General features: G+C 45.4%; 1 protein-coding gene across 2 annotated transcripts; it reads left to right on the top strand.

Annotated features, from left to right (window-relative positions):
* The first annotated feature begins 8435 nt into the window (after positions 1-8435).
* On the top strand, positions 8436-24426 carry psd2 (pleckstrin and Sec7 domain containing 2). Of its 2 annotated transcripts, XM_067247959.1 has the most exons (14): positions 8436-9049; positions 9341-10120; positions 17120-17314; positions 17495-17575; positions 18071-18234; positions 18655-18713; positions 19738-19827; positions 20003-20046; positions 20139-20329; positions 20497-20567; positions 20878-21035; positions 21363-21507; positions 21860-21997; positions 22292-24426. In XM_067247959.1, exons 1-14 carry the CDS (start codon positions 8436-8438, stop codon positions 22511-22513), a joined length of 2952 nt encoding a protein of 983 aa, XP_067104060.1. In that variant the 3' UTR covers positions 22514-24426. The 2 variants fall into 2 exon arrangements, with proteins under 2 accessions (XP_067104060.1, XP_067104061.1); XM_067247960.1 differs by lacking the exons at positions 8436-9049; positions 9341-10120 and adding an exon at positions 14866-15047.
* Positions 24427-25131: the final 705 nt, after the last annotated feature.

The following is a 25131-nucleotide window of genomic DNA, read 5'->3' as shown; positions in this document are numbered from 1 at the left end:
TGAAATGAAGTACAAAGTGACTGAGTCATTACTACAGTATACTTCCTATAATGTAGCACATTGGTAGACCCTAGAGAGTGCTTTCTTGTGATCATCGGCAAACATGATTCAATTTCCCCACATGCATCTGGAAGCACTGTCGAGGGGCCCTCCGCGCTTCCACGATTGAGCTGAACATTTTCCTGAGCTGTGTTTTACAGAGAGAGATGGCATCTTGTGTACATTTACATGGGTTGCGAGTCTGTGTAAAGAGATCAGGAAGACATCAGTTACATCACACCTCAGCACCCAATCACTGGACTGAAGTGTCTTCAAAAGGGTGAGGGGCTGGATTAGGACTCACTCAGTCGAAGGATCTGAGTAGAACACATGATAACATACTGGCAGAGCTTTACGATGTAATATAAAATACAATAAAATAAAATAATATAGCATTATGTGGGAATGTATTAGGATACAGAAGGACTTAATTTTAGGGGTGTCATATTAAAGCATGCATGAGCTACAAACTACATTAAAGAAAGGACTAGATGTTTGATAATGGGCCTGGCTAGACCAGACAAGCTGAAGTTGCACATGTTATTACTGCTTCCAATATCTGTTATGATAGTCTAATGAGACCATAAGGCAGGCATTAGGCTGGGATGGTGGAGTGGGGTGGGGGCAGGGAGGGTTAGTGGGATGTTTCCACGGTGACCAGGTTGTGAGTTGACCGGGTAATCACGATGGCGTTTAATGTCCCAGCAACCCCTCTCCCTAGGGTTGGCGCAGTCTCTCAGCCACACACACACACACACACACACACTCACTCACATCCCAACCCCCCACTAGCAGTGCTATCCCCATGCCAACTTTACAGTCTGGGCACACCAGAGGGGCAGAAGCCTGGTACCCGTGCCATGTGCACACACACAGTCTGACACACACATCACTCTCTGCCACCAGCTGGCAAGGTCAACTGTGTTTCCCTTGTCTGTCTGTTTTTCTCACTCTCACACATTCAAACACACACATAAACAAAAATGTGCAGGCTCACATTCTCAATTTCACTCTTTATTTGTCGACCTCCATCCTTGTTCTTGTTCTGTGCAGTCTCTCTCTGTAGTGTCCCCTCCCCTCCTTTTTGCTCGGGATGTTGCTGGCACAGGTGGAGGTAATTATGGAACAAATTAAGGGGTCTCTCTCTCTCTCTCACTCTCTCTCTCTCTCTCTCTCTCACTCTCTCTCTCTCTCTCTCACTCTCTCACTCTCTCTCTTTCTCGCGTGTAAACCACTCCCTCCCATGGATATAATGACCCAGATAAAATACACATACACACACACACACACACACACTGAGTCTGTCTGATCGACTCCTTTCAGAATGAGATGTAATGTGTGCTGATTGGATAATTACAGCAGAAGCACTGGGGCCCAGGACAGAATAACCCAGAGAGAATCCAAGCTCTGTATTTCATGTCATTCCTCTTCATCTCAGCTTCACTGGAGATCACACACACTCAGTGGAGCACACAGAAAGCTTGTTGTAAAATGTCTCAGATCAGAATCACACACACACTCACACATGCATATGCAAAACTGTGAATCTCTCAGAATCAAAGAGGGACATGAACAGGCACACATGCAGTACATAAACAGGCATGTACACACTCACATCCTCTCCCTGCAGTTTTTGTGTGTGTGTGTGTGTGTGTGTGCGGTCCAGCTGTCTTGGTAAGCTCCCTGGTGTTCGCTGTACCGAGGCACAGACTCTGAGGCAGACAGATTCATAGCAGTAGACACACACTGGATCAATGATCATTTGCAGGATTTCTTTCTCTAATTCAAGCCTAGTCAGCAGTCTGCGTATGTGTGTGTGTATTTGAGCTACCCGGTCACACAAAGAGAAGGATGCAGTCTAGTCACATAGTGATTCCAAACTTGTGACCAGATGTCACTGTCTACACTATGTTTGTCTGTCTACACTGTCTGTCTGTCTTTCTACACTGTCTGTGTGTTTGTCTGTCTACACTGTCTGTGTGTCTGTCTGTCTGTCTACACTGTCTGTCTGTTTGTCTGTCTGTTTACACTGTCTGTGTGTGTGTCTGTCTGTCTGTCTACACTGTCTGTGTGTGTGTGTGTCTGTCTGTCTACACTGTCTGTGTGTCTGTCTGTCTGTCTGTCTGTCTGTCTGTCTACACTGTATGTCTGTCTACACTGTCTGTGTGTCTGTCTGTCTTTCTGTCTTTCTACACTGTCTGTCTGTCTACACTGTCTGTGTGTCTGTCTTCACATGAGTACCTTCTCCCCACAGTTTGATTATAGGTTGTCGATGCAGTCATTACAGTAAGCAGACATTAGACGTGACCACACAATAATTTATTCCCCTTGCACCCCCCCCTCCATAACACATCAAGGGTACCCCCAATACCTTCATACATATAAGCTCCCCCCCCCCCCCCCCCCCCCCCGATCCCATTAACACATCAGGGAATTCCATGCCTCCTAACGCATACAGTCCATCAGAATCCAACATCTGTCATTGTGTGTGTTGGGACACATGCACACCTCGCCATCCCTTCTACACTTTCCCTTGGGAGACTGGTTGCGGGGGTGCGGGGGTGGGCTGGTCCTGGAGGGGGAGGGGCAGCGCTAGCCGGCTAATGAATAAGTAATCAGGATTGACAGGGATGGGTCTTCCCCCTCGTGTGGTCATCTGTGGACTCTGTGAACCCTCTTTGTTATCTACAGAAAATGATAGCATTTTAGCTTCCAAGAAACACACACTCACACACACACACACACCCTAACTATCCCATTATCTACTACGTTATTATTATCTGCATTATTTGTCTTGATGTGCAGGCTTTTTTTTTATTCCATTGTCTTTTCTGTACGTCTCTCCCTCATTGTCCTCTTTCTCTCTCCAGGTTCTGTTATTCCTCTGCAGGCTCCCTTTCTCTCTCTGAAGCTTCTCCCCTCCCTCCATCCCTTTCTCCCTCCCTCCCACTTTATCCTCCCTCCCTCACCCTCTTTCTCTATCATGTCCTATTGATCGCTGTTTTGTTGGCATGAAGTGTTAGATCCATCCAGACTTCCAGTCGAAGGCTGGCAGCCTTGAGATGGGGTGCGTTCACAATTACGCATTTCTGAACCATCTCAAACGTGCAATTGGGACACCACTGTACAAGCGGTTGCATTATTATGCTCTTGAACGGGCACTTGACATGCCCATGGGTCCAAGTGAGCATCTGTCTAGAGGTGTTGCAAGGACAATTGGTAAAAGTTAACATCAACCATGTTTGTCTTCCTGAACAAGACCCAGATCTGCTTTTGGCTCGCTATCCCCCATGCAGGTGTTTGGAGGACAGGGAGGCAGGGAAGAACGAAGAAAGGAAGGAAGGAAAGGGAAGGGGGAGAATGGGAGAGGGAAAAGAGAAAGCGAAAATGAAAAAAGGCATAAGTGACTGAGGGAATATAGAGGGGGAATATAGATATAAATGTCCTCTGGTCCTCTGGCAAGGGCATACAGGGACAAGCTCACTACCCACGTCAGTTGGTGGTCACTTGGTCCCTTAGTCCAGTAATCCCAGTCTATTTCATCCTATGAAATATAACAGATTGACGAGCTTGCAATTTAATTCGAGATTATCCTGGGGATGGCGTTTGCCATTCTTTTCCTGCAAGCTTACTTGCAGGTTTTTTTTTTAAATAGCTTCCATTGAAATTTTGACCTTTCCACTTTTCAGTCTATGTGTGTTCAGTCCTTGTGATTCTGTGAGCTTTAATACAGTAAGTTTCATTTGTCACAGGTAGCACCTGGCCATGTGTGACATCTGAACCTCTCAACTATATTGCAGATGGACTATTGTCCAAATGTTACATTGGAGGCTGGAGTCATAATTAATATGGTTAAATGAATGTTTGTTTGCTCACCGTTCATTCTCATTAGTTATTTAGACTTATCTTTCGGGATCTACTTTTTGCAAAGAGTCTACTGGCCTACTACTTTAAAACCTGCAAAGTAATATATAGCCTCACATTGTTTTTACAAAATGCCAACACTAGGTTAAGTGTTGTCTTCAAAGAAGCCGGAGATCAACAGGCCCGAAAGACGGCGCACCTCAAAACGGTCTTTGAAGAGAGGCTCCTAACGTCTCTTGTACTGAGGAGAGGGACGACAGACCGGCCGCTTAGTTCGCAGTCAGCTCTCTGTGTCTCTCACACACATCACATACGCAGAGGAAGCTTCCATCCTCACGCGCAGTCGGTTTGTTGATTCCTGCCGGTTGGCAGTGCTCGGAGACTATAGTGTAGTATAGCCCTCCCCGAGAGTCCGTACGGTGAGCATTTGTTAGAAGCGCAGACCAGAGAAGGGGGCAGCTGGGAAGGACGCACGACGTGGATAGAAAAAAGAACCACGCTCTATTTTACTCCCTAGCTGGATGGGCTGAGAGAAGACATCAACCTGCGTTGCACAATTGCATCGTTTTTCAAGCCATTTCGGATTGAACACGTTTGTCTGGTAAGTGTCTAATTTCCATCAAGATTGCGTTGTCAATTTAAGTATTTTGTGAGCCCAGATTTGTTTTTATTGAATTAATAATGCATTAATTAAGGTTGAACGTCATATTAAAAAGCGCACCACAATTTCGAAGCACCTCTGCATATCTATTCACTGGACTTGTCGATCGGGACACAATTGCATGGCAGAGGATGCAAGCTGTCTTATAGCGTTGCACCGGTAGGGTCTTGGAAAGCACTGTTAGTCTATTCAGTTTAACATGCACGGTGTCGGCCACGGGGTTTTCTTGAGTTTTTTTTTCTCTCATTCAACTGAGCAGAAAATAAACATTTTCAGTCTTACGGGGAGAAGTCGATTTTGAAAAGCTACCAAGGACTATTTTAGAAGAAAGAAAACACCGGCCTTTATTGAGTGCGAGCCGTGTCTCCCAACCATCTTGTTGTCATGGTTACTGCTCTAGGAGGCTGGGAGAATATGGCTGCGTCTCGGGGCTACGCTTTATGTGTGTGACTGTCTGTGTGTGTGTGTGTGTGTGTGTGTGTGTGTGTGTGTGTTTGAGAGAGAGAGAGAGAGAGAGAGAGAGAGAGAGAGAGAGAGAGAGAGAAGGAAAGGGACAGAGAGGGACAGATATTGTCTGTTTGCATGTTGTTGTCCAATTCCAACATTTTGAAGACGTTGTGTCACACCAGCGAAAGTAATAGCCCAAGGCAAGGGGGTCCTCCCCGGGTTCAACCACAAATGGGTGTCTCAAAACAGGTGTCTGATTACACCTTCCATCCCCCAAATTCACAATCCTGTATTATCTTAATTATAGTATTTACACGTCTAGTCTAAATCCATTGTAAGACTCTTGAGACGTGAAGCTTCCTGCAAACGAAAAAGTACGGCTCAATTATAACGGCTAAATAACGTTTGCTTTAGACCATGGCCTCTATTGTTTAACCGTCTAGAGGCAGGTGCTTCTAAAACTGTAACAAATTAATTCTGCCCGAAAGGCGTCAGACATCCAGACACTCCTGCACCAGCTGAGATACAACCGCGCTCTCCCTCTCTCTCCCCCTTTTTCGCTGTTGCTCTAGCTCTTTCCCTCATTTAATATACTGAAAGGAGTGAATTAGCGACACATAAAAAGAGCACAGGGAGTTTCGACTAAGATTGATACCAGGCATGAATTAAGTGAGGTCACTGCAAACGCTATAATGACAAAATGCAACACGACGTCTGACCTTGACGCAATAGAAGTGGCATATCGAGACGATTTAGTGACTGCCTATGTCCACGTTTAGTGAACTAGTGCAGCTAGTTGGGTGGTTTGTGGTCGTCTGCCTTTAAGACCAGTGACATGTCGTTGGGGAAGACCCTGTCAGCCAGCCAAACGCTACTTCATAAGCCCACCCTGCTGTGTGCGTGTGTTTTTGTTCCACAGCAGCAACTTTGTCCCCTTTATGATATATTAAATATTGGTTTAAAGTGTAATTTACTGTGTATGTGTGTGCATCCCTAGGCTAAACAGAGATGTATATACTGCAGGTATCAATCAGTGTTCAGCAGTTGAAAACTGTGATTGTGTGTGTGAATGTGTGTGTGTGGGCCCTACTGTCTGTGTGTGACTGCAGTGCAGCGTCTTGTCTGTCCATGGGAAGGGTTAGTGGGTCATCTGGGCAATCAGACTGCAGTATATCTAATGAGGTCTGACTGTGAGTCTGGGATGCAAGGAGATGGAAAAAGAGCGAAAAGAGAAATGGCACTTCTTTATCCAGCCTTTCTGTGTGTCATCCCATATCTCACTCAGACTACTGGCAACAGCGCTTGTCTTTACCTTGTTTGTTGGAATCCAGTCTGCAGCACTTATAGAGCTATAGTGTTTACTAGTACAGCTTCGCTGCTGCAAACACAGACCAATCATGCTTATCCCTGTGGACTCCCAGAGGAACGGAGCCTTGTCTTAGAAAAATCAATAAATAACTGGACCTGGGATGTGTGTGTGCTACATTAGAGAGAAAATGAGAGAAAGAGGTTCTTTAAAGACAGACTCAAGTTCTTATCTTGGGTGATTCAACTTGATTGGCAGGTTCTTTATGTGTGTGTGTGTGTGTGTGTGTGTGTGTGTGTATGTGTGTGTGTGTGTGTGTGTGTGTGTGTGTGTGTGTGTGTGTGTGTGTGTGTGTGTGTGTGTGTGTGTGTGTGTGTGTAGCAAAAAGAGTGTTTGTGGTTTGACTGATTGACAGATGGGCCGATCCTAATGAAGGGAAATTGATAAGGTCTGAGAGCCCAGTTTTATGCAGACAAAAGAGGAATTAAATAATGGATACACAAATGGTCACACACACAAACATACACCCACACTCTCTCTGTCATTGGCCATGTATAACCATATGAAGCGGGATTCAAAAGCACATCTACCTTTCATTCAGCAGCGGAATAGTTAACGCTTCTATACATAGCTTTTTGGGTGAAAGCACGTCACATAACAGTAAGGAGAATGGTGTGTATGTGAGAGAGAAAGCAAGAGAGGGAGACTGGCATAATGTGTGGTTGCATTACTGTGTGATTCTATTTAATGTGCAACCTACATGTTTGTCATTGTTTTTCATTATCATGTGAGGTTTAGTGCAAGAAATGTGTGCAGTCGCGTGTGCAGGTGTGATTACATAAATAGGTACAAAGTTGATGTACAGACACACACACAACTGTCGTGAAGTGTTTGTAGTTTGCTCACTGAACCTCATCTCCCAGTGGCATTCTGTGTGCTCGGATATGTAGGAAGTCAGAGACATAAATACAATTTGAACATAACTGTCTCCAGAGAAGCACACATGCATCCAAACATGCTTCCAGGGCTGAACGCTCCAGTACATCATCTATAGGGAGCTATTTGAACAAAGCACACCCTGGGAGCCAATACCATTACTCCATGTACAGTAGCAGTGATACTGTAAATAAAACTCATCTAAATGTCTGTTGAATGTATATGCTGGTGCTTTCAGGCTATTACTCCAAACAAATAAAAGTCTGATACATGTCTACAGCATGATGCACAGTAGATGATGCAACTATTCCCATTTTTAAGACCAACCAGACAATGTATAACTCACAAGCCCTTGTTCATCCCATCCAAGCCCCAGTTGATTTGGCAATGGGTCCTGGTGGTAGCCAGAAGGTTGCTGGTTCAAACCCTTAAGGTGGGCACTGTGTACCCCCACCACTGAGCAAGGCACTTAACAGGAGTGGTCCCAGGCCGTTATCCATTCAGCTGTGAAACAGGAGAAATGAGCCATTGAATGAGTGATGAGAGTGGAGGAGGGGAGAGATGGCTGTATCAGGATCAGTTTGACAGGGATCGGCTGGGGCTTTAAAATGATACCTCCTCCATCTCTCTGTATTTTCTGCCCTCTTTTTGTCAGCTTTTTTGGGGGGCTCATCTGGTTTAGAGGACACGGTGTTCTAGACACTCGCACGAACGCACGTGCACTGAAACCCACAAACACACACACACGTACTGGGAGTTTCTCTTGTGCAAGGTGACCTCTGTGGCTCACAATTAAGGCTAAGAATAATCAAATTACTGTACCAGCAGCAACTTCTTCCTCTCCCTTTGTTTCTCCTTGAAGCCCTCACTTCTTCCTTACTCAAATGAGCTCTATCTTTTTCTTTTCACCCCCTTTCTTAATCTTCTCTCTGATGTACTTGTTTATTATCTTCCTGCCTTTCTTCCTTCCTACTTTACTCACCTCAACTCCCTCCTTTCTTTCTCTCTCGCCAATTAACTGCTCTCTAATGTGGCCTTCCTCTCTTTCTCTTTGTCTGTTTGTCTCTTTTTGTATTTTTCGATATATTATTTTCCTTGTAGACCTAGACATCCCTAGTCCTGGATTCAGAGCTCTCGATCTCCCCCGCGGGTCCAGCCCGTGCCCCCCCGGACCCCAGCACCATGACTCAAGAGGGGCAGGGGCTCCCCCAGACCTCCCCCACCCCCCCAGAGAGCCCTCTGGAGACCCCCACAGCCCACCCCACCGAACCCCACACAGAGACAGATCAGGAGGGGGGAAGTATGGAGGTTGAGGTGGACAGGCTGGAGGAGACTGAAAGGGAAAAAGTGGATGCAGAGATGGCAGTGGGTGAGGAAGGTGGAGAGGGGGAGGTGCAAACAGCAGAGAAGGTCGAGGTTGATGTAGAGGGGGAGGTGCAGGGAGAGGGAGAGCGGCAGGTAGAGGTGAAAGGGGAGATCATGCTGGAGGCTGAAGTGGAAGGAGAGAGAGGGGCTGAAACAAAGTATGGAGAAAATGTAGTGGAGAATGAGAGGATGGATGTGGTCGCAGATGAGAACGGACAGGCTGAAGGAGAGCCGAAGGGAAAGGGGAAGAAGGGAGAAAATGAGGAGGAGGAGGTAGAGGAAGTGACGGGGGTCAGTAAAAACATAGAAGACAGTCCAGGTGACGGGATACAGGTCCATGAGCCAAGCTGTGAGGAAGAGGAGGAATTGAAGGAGGATCCTCTACCACCCAGTGACCCTGCAGCCCCCCTGGAAACCATGGAGACATCCAGGTTAGAGTATTACATAGACACACTTCACACGCTGCTTCTGTGTGAATGTGTTCAAACTGGGTAAAAATCACATTCTGCATAGATACAATCTGTAAAGAGATTTGACATAATCTGAACTGCAATTCTGAATAATCTGTGTATGATAATCTCTATCGAATCAGATTACCATATTTAATTCCCAAAGACTTCATTTGTGATTGTTTGTGCATGAAGTGCTTTTGGTTGCGTGTTGGTTGTGTACAGTCATTGATTCAACAGCAAACTGGAATGAGAGTTCCTGTATTCTCACAGGCTGGAGAACGGGATAGGAGTGGAGAATGGGATTGTGGGATTTGAAGATGAGGAAGAAGAGGGTGAAGAGGCCGAGGGGGCAGAGGTCACCCAGACCCAGCTGGACACCTTTAGCTCCACCTTTGAGTGTTTTGTTGAGCAGGCCGACACAGAGGTGGAGGTGGAGGAGGAGGAGGAAGAGAGGAACAGGGAGGAGCAAGAGGGAGGAGAGAACCAGGACAGTTTCAGCTCTGTGTTTGAGCGTATCGTGGAGCAGGTGACCACCGGCGAGGAGGAGGAGGACGAGGAAGAGGGGGACGAGGAGAGGGCGAGGGAGAAAGGGAGGGCAGACAACAAGGACGGCTTCAGCTCGACGTTCGAACGCATCGTGGAGTCCGCGCTGCTCAGGGGCGGGACCTGCTACAGCAGCCTGGACTCGCTGGACGTCCTGTCGCTCACCGACGAGACAGACAGCTGCGTCAGCTTTGAGGCACCGCTCACCCCTCTCATCCAGCAGAGGGCGCTCTTCTGCCCTGAGCCCCTGGAGCTGGAGCTGGCGACCGTGCAGGAGCAGGAGGGGGGCGAGGGTGGTCCTGAAGCCCAGAGAGCAGAGCTCGAGGCTGGGGAGAGAGCCGCTGACCCTGGGCCTTTGCCTGGAGGAAGCCCCCTCCGGACCACCATCCCCGGGAGCCGGTCAGAGTGTGTGCTGAGCCAGCCTGGCAAGTGGGACATTCCTAATGGGTACCACATGGATCACAAGGGGGGCGCGGAGGGCACTAGGACCATGCCCAACTCTGTCAGGTAAGGGGGAAGGTTGGAAGTAATTCTATCAATACAACTCATAATTTACCGATGAGACACTAATCCTATTTGGTCTTCCACACATTGCAAGTCTTGTCTAGTGATGTCCAAAATGAAATGTAGTTGTGTAGTGGTGGTGTAAACAACTGGACGCTGGAGTCTAGTGTCCAGCAGGTGGTGTGAGAGAGATGTCCAGCTGAAGACCATGGTGTGGGGGGTTGTTAGACTGTGTCTCCGGGAAACCCTGCTGTACTTAAAACACACCCACACACTCACCACCACCCACATGCTATGTGTAGCTCACAGGCTGTGAGTTGCATAACATGATTCTAGTCGTTATGGAGTTTGTATCACACATGCATATACTCAACATACAACGAGTTATGTAGCTAAGAGACCTACACATGTAAAACAAGCAACATGAAGCTTCCAAGGTACTTCGTATAATCGGTCAACCTCCATGTAAGAGACAGAAACAAGCCTACAAGACAGAAACCTCCACACAAAGCATAAGTTAAGAGGTCTTTCCTTCCATTCTCTCATTCTCTCTGCTCTACAGTAGAGAATGGTAATGTGAGCTCAATGGGAACTCAACCTGCTCAGAGGTCACCAGCCGTTACCCAATCCCCACTCTACACACTCAGTCAGGTTGCACTGTTGCAAATTTAACCCGGAATCTCAAATAGACTACAGATCTATTTATCTCCACTTAAGAGTTCTACTACAGCTACAGGAATAAGTACCTTCTGGTGCAGGAGTCTGTGTCTGTGTGTGCATGCTCACATGTGCATGTGTGTGAGTGTAAGAGTAAGATCTAGATCTACAGAACAACTGTTATGGAATTGGGATTTCAGTTTCCAGACAAGCAAGATTCCTAACAAATCAACCAGCTGGATTGTGGATGTTCTCATTCTGGAATCAAGTGCTCTGTAGAGAGAAGCTAAAAAATAACAGAGATCTCTCACAATCCATAGATAGTTCATAGTAGACATGGGAAACATTCTTTCATTGAGAGAACTCTCTCTTTCTTTGGGTTCCTCTCTCTCTCTCTTTCTCCCTCTCTCCCCTCTCCCTTTCCGTGTTTCGGCAGATGTTGTCGTTTATAAGCGCGGGCCAGCTTCCTGCCCGCCAGCCTCTTGCTGAATGAGCCATTGTTTGGGCAATGACATCATCGTCTTTGGCCTTCCTCTGCCCAGCAGGATCTCAGCAGGCTAGGGTCTGTGTGTGTATCTGTGTGTGTGTGTATCTGTGTGTGTGTGTGTGTGAGTGTTTGTGTCTGTAGATGGGTGTTGGAGGAAGGCCACTCATACTGCTGTAGTGTGCCAGCCAGCCAGCCTCTTGGGCACTTTAAATTGGAGTGGGTACAGGTGGAGGGCAGTTACAAGGAACCTCTTTTAAGGTGCGGTGGCACTATCATTATCCAGCCCATTAGTTCTAGAATCTTGGAGAGGAACATGATAGTCCTATTTGTTTAGACTACACTGTTATCATATCTTTCTTATTTGCCCAGACCATCTATTGATCCTTGTCCACACATCTTTCCCACTCCATCCTTGCCTCTCCGTCTCACTCTTCTCATCCCTCTCCTTATTTTGTGGCATCACTTGTTTTTCTTACTCTTCATTTCTTTAATGCTCTCACTGTCAAGTTAATCCTCAGCAGCCTCTCTCCTCTCCTCTCTACATTTCTTTCCTCCCACCCTTGGATCTCCTCATCCCTGCTGGTAACCATGGTGTTGACACTGATGGGAGAGAGACTGATTGGGAGTCAGGTGGCTGAGCGGTGAGGGAATCGGGCTAGTAATACGAAGGTTGCAAGTTCGATTCCCGGTCTAAATGTAAATGTAAATGATGGGGATTGTGGGTAACCAGTCTTTAGCCCCGCAGGATAGAGCAGCTGCAGAGCAGATGAGCAGTCAGTCAAATTAGTCACCCCCCCCCGACTGTCGAGACAGTTATCTTGTGTGTCTGTCACTTCAAAGTTAAAGGCTGCCAATTTTTCAGTCAGTAGTCAGTGGCCAGTCAATCTGTCTTTAGACCTCTCCTGTCATTAAGCCAACCAACCAGCCAGTCAGCTTCTGCCTCCATGAAAGCTGAAAACTGACTAACTGACACAAGTGAGCTGTAGGCTGGGGCTGGAGGCTGGGGCTGGAGGCTGGAGGCTGGGGCTGGAGGCTGGGGCTGGAGGCTGGGGCTGGAGGCTGGGGCTGGGGTTGGGGCTGGAGGCTGGGGCTAAAGCTTAGCCCTAATCCATTCTGTTCTGTAGCAGTGCTAAATCTACATGAATAGAGGACCACCTATCTTCAATCCTTCTTATTTTGGCCAGGACTGCTGTGTGTGTGTGTGTGTTGCTGTGTGTGTGTGTGTGGCTGTGTGTCTGGGGTGGGGGGCTTTCCCACACAGCTTAAAGAGAACAGCAGCCTAGTATTACCTGGTTGAGATGACTGCTGAAAAATATGTCTGAATGACATTTGATAGCCACAAACATACACTCCCTCTCACAAACCAACCCTCTCGAACAACCCTTAATAAACGCACGCTCTCTTTCTCTCACACATATCCTGCGTTAAGTATGCTCTGTTGGCGAAGGAGGCTCTGGAGATGTCAGAGACTACGCACACAAACACAGACAGGCACACACGTGGATGCCATCTTAGGTGGGCTATGTTGGTGAATGAGCCTACTGCTGCCGGATGCTGTGCTACAGTAAGTAGGCTGTCGTTATGCAGCAGCCAGTTGAAGTGTGCTGGGTGAGCCGGGCTCCCCTGTGGGCTGGCTAGAGACGATGCCAGATAAAAGTCAGAGTCTGCAGCATCTATAGCACAGAGACGACGCCTTCTTTAAGATTAATCTTCTTCACATATACGCCATGCTGCACGCTGAGCTGCACACACGCACACACACACACACACACACACACACGCACACACACACATGTTCACATACCCAAGCATGCAGGCGTACACATAAAATGGTGCATAGGCATACACAAACATAGATAGTAGCAATACATGCACACACACGCTCAGTGACTCTTATTTATCTTCCTTCGTATTTCCATGTCTATCGAACACACATGTTTTGCTGATAAACACATAACACACACCCACACACAAATACAGCAGTGAGATGTGGCCCTGTCCTTGTGGGTGTCACTCAAAAGGAATACAGCTCTGGGGGTTCTATTCCCCATAGGTAATCCTCTGGCATCAAGGCCTGCGCACACACACACAGACACACACACTTACAGACAAACACACACACAGACACACACACATACACCAGCCTAGGAAGAGGGGAGATCACGCCACATCATTTCCACGGATTTATTCCCATCCATCTATTTTTAGCATGCCTTTTGTGTTCTCTGACAACTCTTTTTCCCGCTGTATCATTGCTTTTGACTTGGGAAGTGCTTTATATGTATCTCTCCACCCGGACCTGCGTTACCCATCCAGGGCCAGAAATGAACAGCTTGATTCAAATGCTCCAAGGGCAAATGTTTGTATCCGTTTGCCTGTAGCTGTGTCTCTGTTTTTCTCTCTCTACCTCTGAGGGCGGAATGGCTAGAAAAAATGCGGAAGAAGCCAATGAGTATTAGTGTTAGTACTCGTGAGCTGTCTTGGTTATGTGAGCACTTTGCTCTCCGGAGCTTTGATATGCATCTCCTTGTTAATGACAGTATCCTGTTGCTGCTTCAGTTTGGTGATCCGGGCCCATTTTCATTGTTTTCCCAGTGTGGCTTAATCTCTCTCTATCTTACTCTTACTCTTTCTCTTTTTCACTCTCTCTTACACAAACACTTTCCAGTTTTCTATCACTCTCCCCCTGTCTCTCCTTCTCTCCCTCCCAGATGTACATGCAGCTGAGGCATTGACAGGTGCCCCACCTGGAGTATTCAGGCTCGATAAGATTCCTTTGAAGGAGCCCCTGTCTTCTCCTCAGCCCACCTTATCTGTCTCTCTCCCTTCATCTCTCTCACCATCGGTCCCCTCAGCCCTCCATCAGTGCCTACCCCTTCCTTCCTTTCTTCCTGTTTCTTCTCACCCACTATTCCTCAAGATTAGAATGGAAGAATTTAAAGGAAAACATGCAGCAATTCGTCAGAGAGTGATTCAAATCTGCCACTGTGTGTGTGTGTGTGTGTGTGTGTGTGTGTGTGTGTGTGTGTGTGTGTGTGTGTGTGTGTGTGTGTGTGTGTGTGTGTGTGTGTGTGTGTGTGTGTGTGTGTGTGTGTGTGTGCATGTGTGGGGGGGTCAATGTGTGTGTGATGGGTTGTGTGCAGTTATTTTTATCCATGACACTGAAATATTATCTCTCCTGCTTTTGGGATGTGAGTCAGAAAGAGTGGGCAACACAATGCACATTCGAAAGAAACTGAAGAGATAGAAAACTCTGGAGGATATTCCTTGGACGTTACACAGTTACATGGCATCTTACATACATCTCTGTATACCCTCAGGGATTAAGAGCCTTGAGAGATTCTGTATCAAAAGCAGTATGTAGTGCAATGTACCGGCAACATTCAGGAACATATGTAATTAGTTTGATTCTTTGGTCGGGTGCTCCGCCCCTCACATCCTTTTCAGTCTGAAGCCTGATCTAAGCCTTCGAAAGAAAAAACTTAAACCCCATTCACTCTAACTGGAAATGTAGCCTAGCTTTATCAAAATAAGTTTGATAACTATGAGTTCTGTAAAACTGAATTGACATGCGAGGATTCGTGTCCCTTCGCTATGTGGATAGACTGACTAGTGATTGCTTAAGCCTCTTTAGGTAAATACATATATGGAACAAATGCTGGATTTTACCGACCACCGCTGGATGATGTCGCGCGCTCTTTGACACTGATTCCTTTCCTCGAGTGCGGGAACTACAATGTGGAAAGAGGAATATGATGTACATTTTGACTTTCTTCTCGAACTCCTGTAAGTTTTCCCCCAAGGTGGGACCATATTTTAGTCTTAAAATAATTTATGTTATCCAGTCATGTAAATACAGCTCATTGTTAACGCGCAGTAAAATATTGATTTACTTTTCCAATAAAAATGACACAAGGACAGACTTTGATGTCATCAACTTTAATTGAGAAGACGTGGGATAGTGTTTTAGTGTGTACGTGTAAGATAATTATTTTAGCCCAATTGCACGGGTTCTTTGCAGGGTTCATTCAGCGATTTGGCAACATGGATCAATATATTTAGTCTTTTTCTAGACTTTGATTCCCCGGCATGTTGTTACCCCCCCCCCCCCCCCCCCCCCCTCCCAAAGACAGCAGCAACATTGTTGTTCAAGGCCTGTTCGTTTTGTGTTTCTTTTTGATTATGATTCCATTCTCTCTATTTTTGTCATGTACACAATGTAGAATGGCAGTTATTCAGCGGGATTTTAGGGTGTTACTGGAGTGTTATCTTCGAACGTTTTTTGTTGTCACTGTGTAATGGTAGATCAAGACCATCCCGATAGTATTGCAACTACAAGCTTCAGCAAATGACCTGGCAGGATTATGAAACAAGCACACACCCAACTAGTCATGTTTACTAACTCAATACACAATTCCAGAATTACATGCCTGCAGGCTGGTCCGTCATCCACACACTCTTATGAAAATGCGCAATATGTATAGCAGTTACCCAAAGGCACAAACACATTAAAACTGTTGTACAGTACACAGTTATTCAAATATAGCATGCAGGCAAACACGGGTGCACACACACATATATTTCATCCAGGCACACCTTTGTAAGCATTGGGAAAGATGACACACAGCCAAGACAGAAAGATTACCGTGTGAGTCATTGACATGCAGTCTCATGCCCATAATGTACATCATGCCAGAACTTAGGCAGACACACACACACATACTTCCAGTAGCACTGGCTGAATATATGGGGCCTGAGGATATGAAATTATGATCTTACAGACAACATAGTTTTATTGGTACAGGGAGATATTTAGTTTTCCTCTTGCTTCATAAATAGTTGAAGGGTAAACATAGTGTGTGTGTGTGTGTGTGTGTGTGTGTGTGTGTGTGTGTGTCATACTCATGGCACAACACCTTTGGGGACCTCTGCATCACTACAGGCCAGTGATTGATATGAGCTTTAAATATTTGTGTAGATGCACTGTGTTTGCTGAATGAAGAAATGTCTGGAATTAATCAGCATGGTTTTAGACATTGCATTAATACACCTTATATGGAAGAAATATTGTGTATGTATGCAGTTGTGGATGCATGGCCATACATATTGTGTGTGTGTGTGTGTGTGTGTGTGTGTGTGTGTGTGTGTGTGTGTGTGTGTGTGTGTGAGAGAGAGAGAGAGAGACAGAGAGTGAGTGAGTGAATGAGTGAGGGAGAGAGAGATAGAGAAAGAGAGTGGAGGCCTGCCTGCTTTTGTGGGAGGAGAGAGCACTGTGGGTAATTTGTAGGAGACATCAAACTGGGAGGGGCGGTAATTTCGACCTGTCTGTCCTATACTTGGACACTGGTTCCGCCGTATCCACAGCAACCAAGCATATTGAATTTAGAGAGTAATGCAATTGGTGTAATCAGATTATGCAAAAAAATCAAAATCATCTATGGAGGATGCATGGAAGGATATGGGATGTTGTCTATTGAACATGGTAATATACCGGTGTTTATGGCTACTTTTGTTTACAACCATGCAAGATTTTATGGGATACAAGAAGAATTATTAGTCATGCATTACCCTCTTGTCCCCAACAGGACTGTTAGAATATGTAAACGCAAGTAATGACATTACCTTCTTTTACCAAGAATATCAGACATTGCTCGGTGTTCAAATGTGCATTTGAAACAGACTAAAATAATAATATTGGTTTCCTCGAAAGAGTGTGTATCTGTAACCATTTGATTGATTTGATCACTTCTCGCTGTAGGTATTATTATATTGTATAATCATAAGGTTATGTCCCATTAAACTGTGTGAGGGTAGCTATGTAAGTGTTCTGATAACTTAGTGTGGGTTTCCTCTCTCAGCGATGCTAACCTCACAGACGTGCTGTCGGACTCTGAGTCAGACCTGGGCAGTCTGGAAACGCTGGAACATGGGAGCACTGACACGCTCGCAAACGGTTGCCGTGCCGACTGTGACGCGGCTAAGCGCCTGGCCAAGCGGCTGTTCTACCTGGAGGGGTTCAAACGATGCGATGTGGCGAGACACCTGGGCAAGAAGTTGGTGACACACACACAAACACATCTTCATACGCACACACTCATGCAGAATCACACCCAATAGTGTTTAGTAACATACAACTCATTTGACATACTACATGTTGTAATCTTTATAATCCTACTTTACCCCATTTCTGTTTCTTTCCTTTTTCTTTCCCTCCCCCTCTCTCTCTGGCGTAGTAACGATTTCAGCCAGCAGGTGGCGTCAGAGTACCTGAGCTTCTTTGATTTCTCTGGCCTGTCTTTGGACCGAGCCCTGAGGTAGGCAGCAGCCAACACAGTCAGCACTCTCCCACTCACAACTGCTCACTAAGCATTAGCCTCATGCTAATCACCCTGGAACAGTTTTCTGCAGCAGTCACGTGGCATGCTATAACGCTGAGTTGTGAATTGGAATATACATATATTATACAGTAACCTTTGTATTAATATACAGTTCATGTGTAACTGCACGGTTATAGTATGAAGATTAACGTGTTGCATAGATATCTCTGTGTGGTAGGACAGAATGCATTCTGGGACCAATACATTCATTCAGATTTGACAATCTTATATCTTAACTGTTAACTTGTATATTTCCCTAGTGGTTTAAAATCTTTGAATACCTTACTAATGCAGAGAATTATTTGAAAATAAAGACCATTGTCACACTTCAGGAAAGGCAAGCAGAATCATAACTCGATTACATAACATGCATGCGGTTTACTCCTGAGTCACTGTCCACATGTTGACCCTGACAACCTCTCTGTGTGACAGGAACTTCCTGAAGGCTTTTCCTCTGATGGGGGAGACCCAGGAGAGAGAGAGGGTTCTGGTCCATTTCTCCAAACGCTTCTGCCATTGCAACCAGCAGACGCTCACCTCCGAAGGCAAGGGTCGATGTCAGGGTGATGATGAGGATGATGGTGAAGACTATGATGGTGATGATAATAATGATGATGGTGGTGGTGGTGATAATGATATTGTGGTGATAGTGCTAAAGACTAATGATGTTGATGGGGTGGTTTTGGATAATGAAGACAACTAATATTTATGATTATGATATGTTGTAAATGATAGTGGTTATTATTAATAGTTTTCTGACAGAGATAAAAGTGAAAGAGAATAGATAATATGGTGTTGCTGGAGAACCAATTCTAAATGGCTGTAGTGTCAGAAATATAATGGATGATTTTACACACTTTCATATAAATACATATTAACTGGTCACACAAATGAGTATTGTTTCCAGAGGATGGCATTTTTTTCCTTTTATAAATCTATTTGTTGCCATGTCGCAGAGAATGACGTCTGTGACATTTAAGTTTGACCTTCAGGATCTTGTGTTGTTCCCTTATCAGACGGTGCACATACGTTAACCTGTGCCCTGATGCTGCTCAACACGGATCTACATGGACATGTATGTACAAGACTGTTATTGACAGAAATAACAGCTGGGAGTATCATGACGTTAATGACGTTAAGTAAATGATAAGCAACAAAGAATTCCAACTAACATTTGACGTTGTATACACACCAGTTGATTTTCACTCTCTCTTATGTAACTGTAAAGAGAGCAAAGGTGTCTTCTATGCCACACGCTTGATCTCTGTAGAGAGAGAAAGGTCTTTAAAGGTCCATTGGTATATGAGTAAATGTTAAATAAATCACGTACATATCCTTGTCATATTGGTAAAGAAAAATACTTCTACTGTTAAAACAAGAGAACATAGTATTTTCCCTCAACTGTCTACGATGGTAAATAGCACACAAGTTATGTGCAGTATCGACGATAACACCATTCCTAGCCTCTGGTATTGTTCACCTTGTCTCTACCCTGCCTGTCCTACATTCTGTCCTCTTTCTGTCTCTCGCCCTCTCTTTTCTGCTGTCCCTTCCTTCTCTGTCATGTCTTGCTCCTTCGCCTGTGTGAGGGCCTTGTATACTAACACAACATGCATGCAGTACAGTAGATGGAATGTTTCTACAAGCTTCTGTTTTCCAACTGGTCCTCCCTATAACTCTCTCCATCTCTCCATTTCTCTTTCTCCCTCGCTTTCCCTTTTATGTCCTTCTATGTACCTCTCTCTTAACCAACTTGGAATCATGGCCTCTGTCTAATCTTAATAGGTGGTAAGTGATGCCTTCGCCAGCCATATATCGAATACAATAAAATATACATCCTCTGTCTGTTGACACTCAAACTCTTTGCGACTCATAGAGATACTAGGTTGCCTACCAACACTCTAGCATCACAACACTGACACCCAGTGGTGAAATTCATATTTATCGACAAGGATCTTTTTTCTAATAACTTTTAAAAAGGTTAAAAATTTTGACAAAGGTTTATATAAATCAATGCACATCTACACTAAATGCTTGTAAGATTATGTTTTTGAAGTTTTGAGATTAACTTTTTATATTTTTCCTTGTCTTCTCCTTAGAACATTGGTAAGAAGATGTCTTGCCAGCAGTTCATCAGTAATTTGGACGGCTTGAACGAAGGCAAAGATTTCCCTAAAGACCTATTAAAGGTAAAATCGTCAGGCTGAGAGGAAATTTATCACCCAATGTCAGCCTGGCCCTGGCCTCATCACGATTGTCCCATCCCACTAATGTAACCTCTGGTCAGGATCCAAACCTGGCAACCCCCAATGGTCTGGCAACCCTTTGAAATCTGAACGGAATTGTTTCTTTCCTCCTGTTCAGGTGCTGTACAACTCAATAAAGAATGAAAAGCTGGAATGGGCAGTGTAAGTATCCATGTCTTTATTGTTTTTCCTCAGGCATAGGTCCTCTACCTATTTGAGTTATGCTGAAAGTTTGTGTGTGTGTGTGTGCATAGTGAGGAGGAGGAGTTAAGAAAGAGTCTGTCGGAGCTGGTGGAGGAGCAGTGTGAGGGTGGGAGCAAGCGGGTTGCCAGGGTAACGGACGGCAATAACCCTTTCATCGCCATTCCTATCCTGCTTAATGCGGTCACATACAAACACGGAGTGCTAACGCGCAAGAGCCACGCCGACATGGATGGCAAACGCAGTGAGTACAAATACACAAACACAATGACTACTTGTGACATGTTTTACATTGTCTTACACACAGCACCTGAACTGAAGTACAATATACTGGGAAAAAATTGGTGTAGAGGTCGGTTCCATTCCTCTCTCTCTCCTTCACTCTATCTTTCTCCCTCTCTTTCTCCCCAGCCCCACGAGGACGCAGAGGATGGAAGAAGTTCTATGCGGTTCTAAAGGGGATGATCCTTTATCTACAGAAGGTACCAAATAACCCCCCGTTGCCATAGAAACAGAGTTCTACCACTGCAGTGACAGCCGGATGCAGCAGTGGTAGCTGTATGTCTGCGCATGTATGTGTGTGTGTGTGTGTATGTGTGTGTTGAATGGTGTGACTGTCTTTTTACGACTATCACCACCACTCTTACACACTTATTCCTCAGAGTGGGAGTCTCCCCCTGTTGGCCGGATGTGTTTATCGACAAAATCCCTCCCCGACCCCCCCACATCCCCACACCCTACCCCTTAATGTTGTGTGTATCCTGTCTGTTGACAAGTCTGTCGTTTTCCCAGGATGAGTACAAGCCGGATGCCGACCTGTCTGAGGTGGACCTGAAGAACGCTGTTCGCATCCACCATGCCTTGGCCACGCCTGCTAGCGACTACAGCAAGCGAGCCAATGTCCTGAAGCTCAAGACCTCCGACTGGAGGGTCTTCCTGCTACAGGCCCCGTAGGTGTCTGATGACTGCCTGTGCTAACACAATTTGTCTCTTTATTGTACCCTTCATTCATTGCAGTTGCTATACAATGCACTTTACAGGAAAATTAAACTAAATACAGTTTTTTTGTGTGTGACAGCAGTACAATTCATTTCCTTTTCACTGTCAAAAGCTTATTGCATCAGAATCTTGTTATCTTTTCCAATTAAATTGTGACGTTCTTTACCCATCTTACGTCCAAGTAAGATTTTTTTCAACTTTTTTGTCATTTCACCTCCACCTGTCTATTCCTAACCCCCCCCCCCCCCCCCCCCGCCCATCACACACACATCCTGTAGGAGTGAAGAGGAAATGATGTCGTGGATCTTCAGGATCAACCTTGTAGCAGCTCTGTTCTCCGCCCCTGCCTTCCCTGCCGCCATCGGCTCCATGAAGAAGTTCTGCCGTCCGCTGCTGCCCTGCTCGTCCACAAGACTCAGCCAGGTACTCACACACACATACACTCACACAGGTACTCACACACACACACTTACACACAAGTACTCACACACACATACACACAGGTACTTGATATGCATAAACATGTACTTACTCAGATACTGTGCCTACATACGCTTACACACGTGTGGTTATGGTTGGCCTAAACAGGCCGACAAACTCAAACAAACACTGCCTCTGACTCTCAGTCATACAGCGTATGAAAATGTACATACTCTATATGGTGTTAAAAAAAATCTTGTCAAGTCACTACAAAAACATGCTTGTTACTTGGATAATGGATTCCATTTGCTCTTTCCTTTGCCCTGTGGCTGACGGGGGGTTGTGATTGGTGCAGGAGGAACAGCTGCAGTCTCACGAGAGCAAGCTGAAGCAGATGGGTGCGGAGGTGGAGGAACACAAGAGGAACCCGCCCTCTCCCAAGAGCAGGGAGTGGGAGGAGTCTCGCCTCAAAGAGCACTACCTCACATACGAGGTACGGCTTAGTAGGACACACGCGCCACAAACCACAGCTACTTGTGCTATATTGTTCTAGCCTGTGTGTGTAAAGATGTATGGAATTTAACTTCAAGGGGTGAAACATTCCTCACTTGTTACATACGTACTGTACAGACTTTACAAACATTGTACATACTGCACATACTGTACATACAAACATACGCACATACATATATACACATATTCATATGTAAACATTTGTATAGTGTATATGCAGTCATTTTGTCTGATCAAATGTGTATTTGATTTGGTCACCTGTCCCGCGGAGCAGAAGAGTCGGTACGAGACCTACATCAGCTTGCTGCAGGCCAAACAGCGGGCGGAGACAGACGACCTGGAGAAGATTGAGGCCAGCGTGATGGGTGGACTCGCAGAGGGGCGCGGCGGTCGCGAGGGCTACCTCCGGAAGACCCAGTCCTCCCCGTCCATCAGCCAAGCGCACGGCCTCAACGGCAGGGCTGCCGGACGCACCACCCCTGGCCAGCGCAGCTGAGGGGAGACCCCTGCCCTTGAAACAAACGTCCGCTTTCCCCACACTTCCTGTAGCTCCCCTTGCCCTCAACCTCGGAATCTTCCGTATATTATTGCACAGAAAAATCTTTGATAAGTATTCATTATTTTAGTTTATTTTTCCCAAAACTGTAGTTGCTGGCACTGCGGCCACCTCTGAAAGTAAGACTCGTGCCAAATTGACCATTGACCCGGAGGCTAGAATGACATCAGAGGGGGAGGGAGGTAGCATAGAGCAGATGGAGCTGAACCTGGAAGTCTGCATGAGTCCAGTGTTGTCAGGCTAGGTATAAATACAGAGGGAGATAGCAAATACAGAATGTCCCACAAACAGCATCCTGGTGGAATCCTATGGATCTTCTGCACTTTTCTTCTTAGTTCTGGAATGAGCGTGACTTTAGGACATCCCTGAGACCTCCTTTAGTTTTACTTTTCTTCTTGCCAGCCTTTTAAAGAGCCTGAGGTGAAAAGGTGTCCTTGTTGCACACACAGCAAGTGTCGAAGGGCAAGCTAGTTTTGATCTAGTTACAAGCTAATTATGAGCTACTTACAGGCTTTCCTGTAGGCCCCTACGCAGCATGAATGCGGATCAGTGTGGATCAGACCAAGGTGTATACCCTACAATTTGTGGAAGAACTATCTAAAAAAATATGAATTGCTGTAACCCCCTCTCCTTACTGTGTAACTTATTTATTGCCATTTATTTATTTATTATAGATACAGCCTGAGCTTTAGGTATATGATAGGAGATATGATGGAACTTGATCTCAGATTGAATAAAAGCACTGTCCCATGTTTTAGAACCCCTCTGTCCTGGAAAATACAATGACCTCTGTCTCACACCGATGATGTCATACCAGACTGAATTTGTTTGATTGGAAAGTCGGGAGGATCATGTGTTTAGGTGGTTGAAGTACTTGTGTGTGTGGGGGGATCTAAGGTATTGAAAGAGGAAAAGGGTGTGTTTGTGACAGGGATGTGAAGTAAGGGGGGTGAAGTAAAGGGTTACGGAACATAACAGAAACATAACGGATACTAACATCGTTGACATGTTTCAGTGAAGTAGAGACAACGGCTCTGTTGATCATCTTCCTCATCTTCGTCATCATTAAACTGAGGAGACTATTTACAGACACAAGCAGCAGGCCTGCAGCAGCTGGAAGAGGTCAAGAAATCCATTGGTACTGGACTGAGGAGCCCCACAATAACATGGTGTGGGTGTCAACAGCTACACTGGGGAGAGGTCAGACCAAGACCCACTGATGGGTTGACAAGAAGGACTTATGGAGGATGGGAAGGGGCATGAGCAAGGAAGAGATGCAGGCAATGCTGTCCCCTTTGAGTCTGAATGTAACATACTCGCTGCATCTCTATCTCTCCCTCTTTCCCCATCCCGATCTCCACCTTTTCCTCATTATCAAAGCGGTACGGAAATTTCTAGCACTCATGGACACAGGCGTACTGTGTTTTGTAGTTACACACGACGGGGATCCGAGATCCTTCATCGACTGAACTGGAATTTGGATTGAGAACTGCCATTTTGTAAAAAACAAAAACAAAAAAACTTGGATGACGTTGAGGTTGCTCCTATTCATCGGTCTGGCTGTTGTGCTACCCCACATTTCCCTCATGTTTTAGGGTAGGGCTGTGCTGTTGTAAAATAGCATTGTGAGCATAAACCTTTTGGTCCTGTCTAAAATGAAAAATGTTTTCCATTTGTTGGAAAACAACAAATGGAAAACGTGTTTGCTCTTACGTCCATATGGTTTATTGAAGTAGAATCAAATAACCTGACAGCACTTTGTTGTCAATAGCCTACTGAAAAAACTGTTTGTTTTTAGGATGAAATGCTGTGTAAAGGACATATCTACTGGTTATTAGTCAGTGCTTCATAAAGTCGGCTTTTATATAAATGTTGGTGGTCTTATTTTTCAATTCAAAATGTCATCCATCATCTTTGAAACTGACATTGGACCAGACTCATCAGGCCAAATTAATGTTGGGCCACTATAAGTGGGCAATGTTGGCCAGTTGCCATGCATACCGTAGCTTAGTATTCATTGGCCTTTTTTAGTGTACATTAGGAAAGTGTTCGTAAAGTGTTCGGTGTTCTAACGGTTAAGTCATACGGAGGATGTGTGACTAAGGGACAGGCCAGTTAGTCCAGAGTCTGGACACCAGCATAAAACAATGAACCTACCTGTCAAATGTGTTAAGTCAGTGAAACTACAAGAGCAGCAGGCATTCTTGGGCCTGGGCCTAGCACCAGGGACAGCGCCATGTTTGTATGATAACTTAATTTTGCATAATGGATGCAAAACCAGAATGTCCACGCGCCTTGATCAGGTTTACCTTCTTAGAGATCACATTTACACCTATAATTGCTTCTTAAGATTGAACATTTGTAACGTTCTGAGCATTATCCCTCCACGCCATATTAAAGATAGACATGTTACCTAAACACAATCATCTGTTACCTTTCGAGACTCCGTAGTCTAGTATTCAGACGCTATGACGAGACAAAAACATGAGGAATGACTTTTTATTGCAATTAGTCATTTTTCAGACGACAATAGGCTTTCCAACATTAAAACAACAAGG

This window comes from Osmerus mordax, chromosome 12 (genome assembly GCF_038355195.1).
Source record: "Osmerus mordax isolate fOsmMor3 chromosome 12, fOsmMor3.pri, whole genome shotgun sequence".
Classification (NCBI taxonomy): domain Eukaryota; kingdom Metazoa; phylum Chordata; class Actinopteri; order Osmeriformes; family Osmeridae; genus Osmerus; species Osmerus mordax.
Note: the sequence above shows the minus strand (reverse complement) of the source record. Positions and strands in the feature narration are given on the sequence as shown.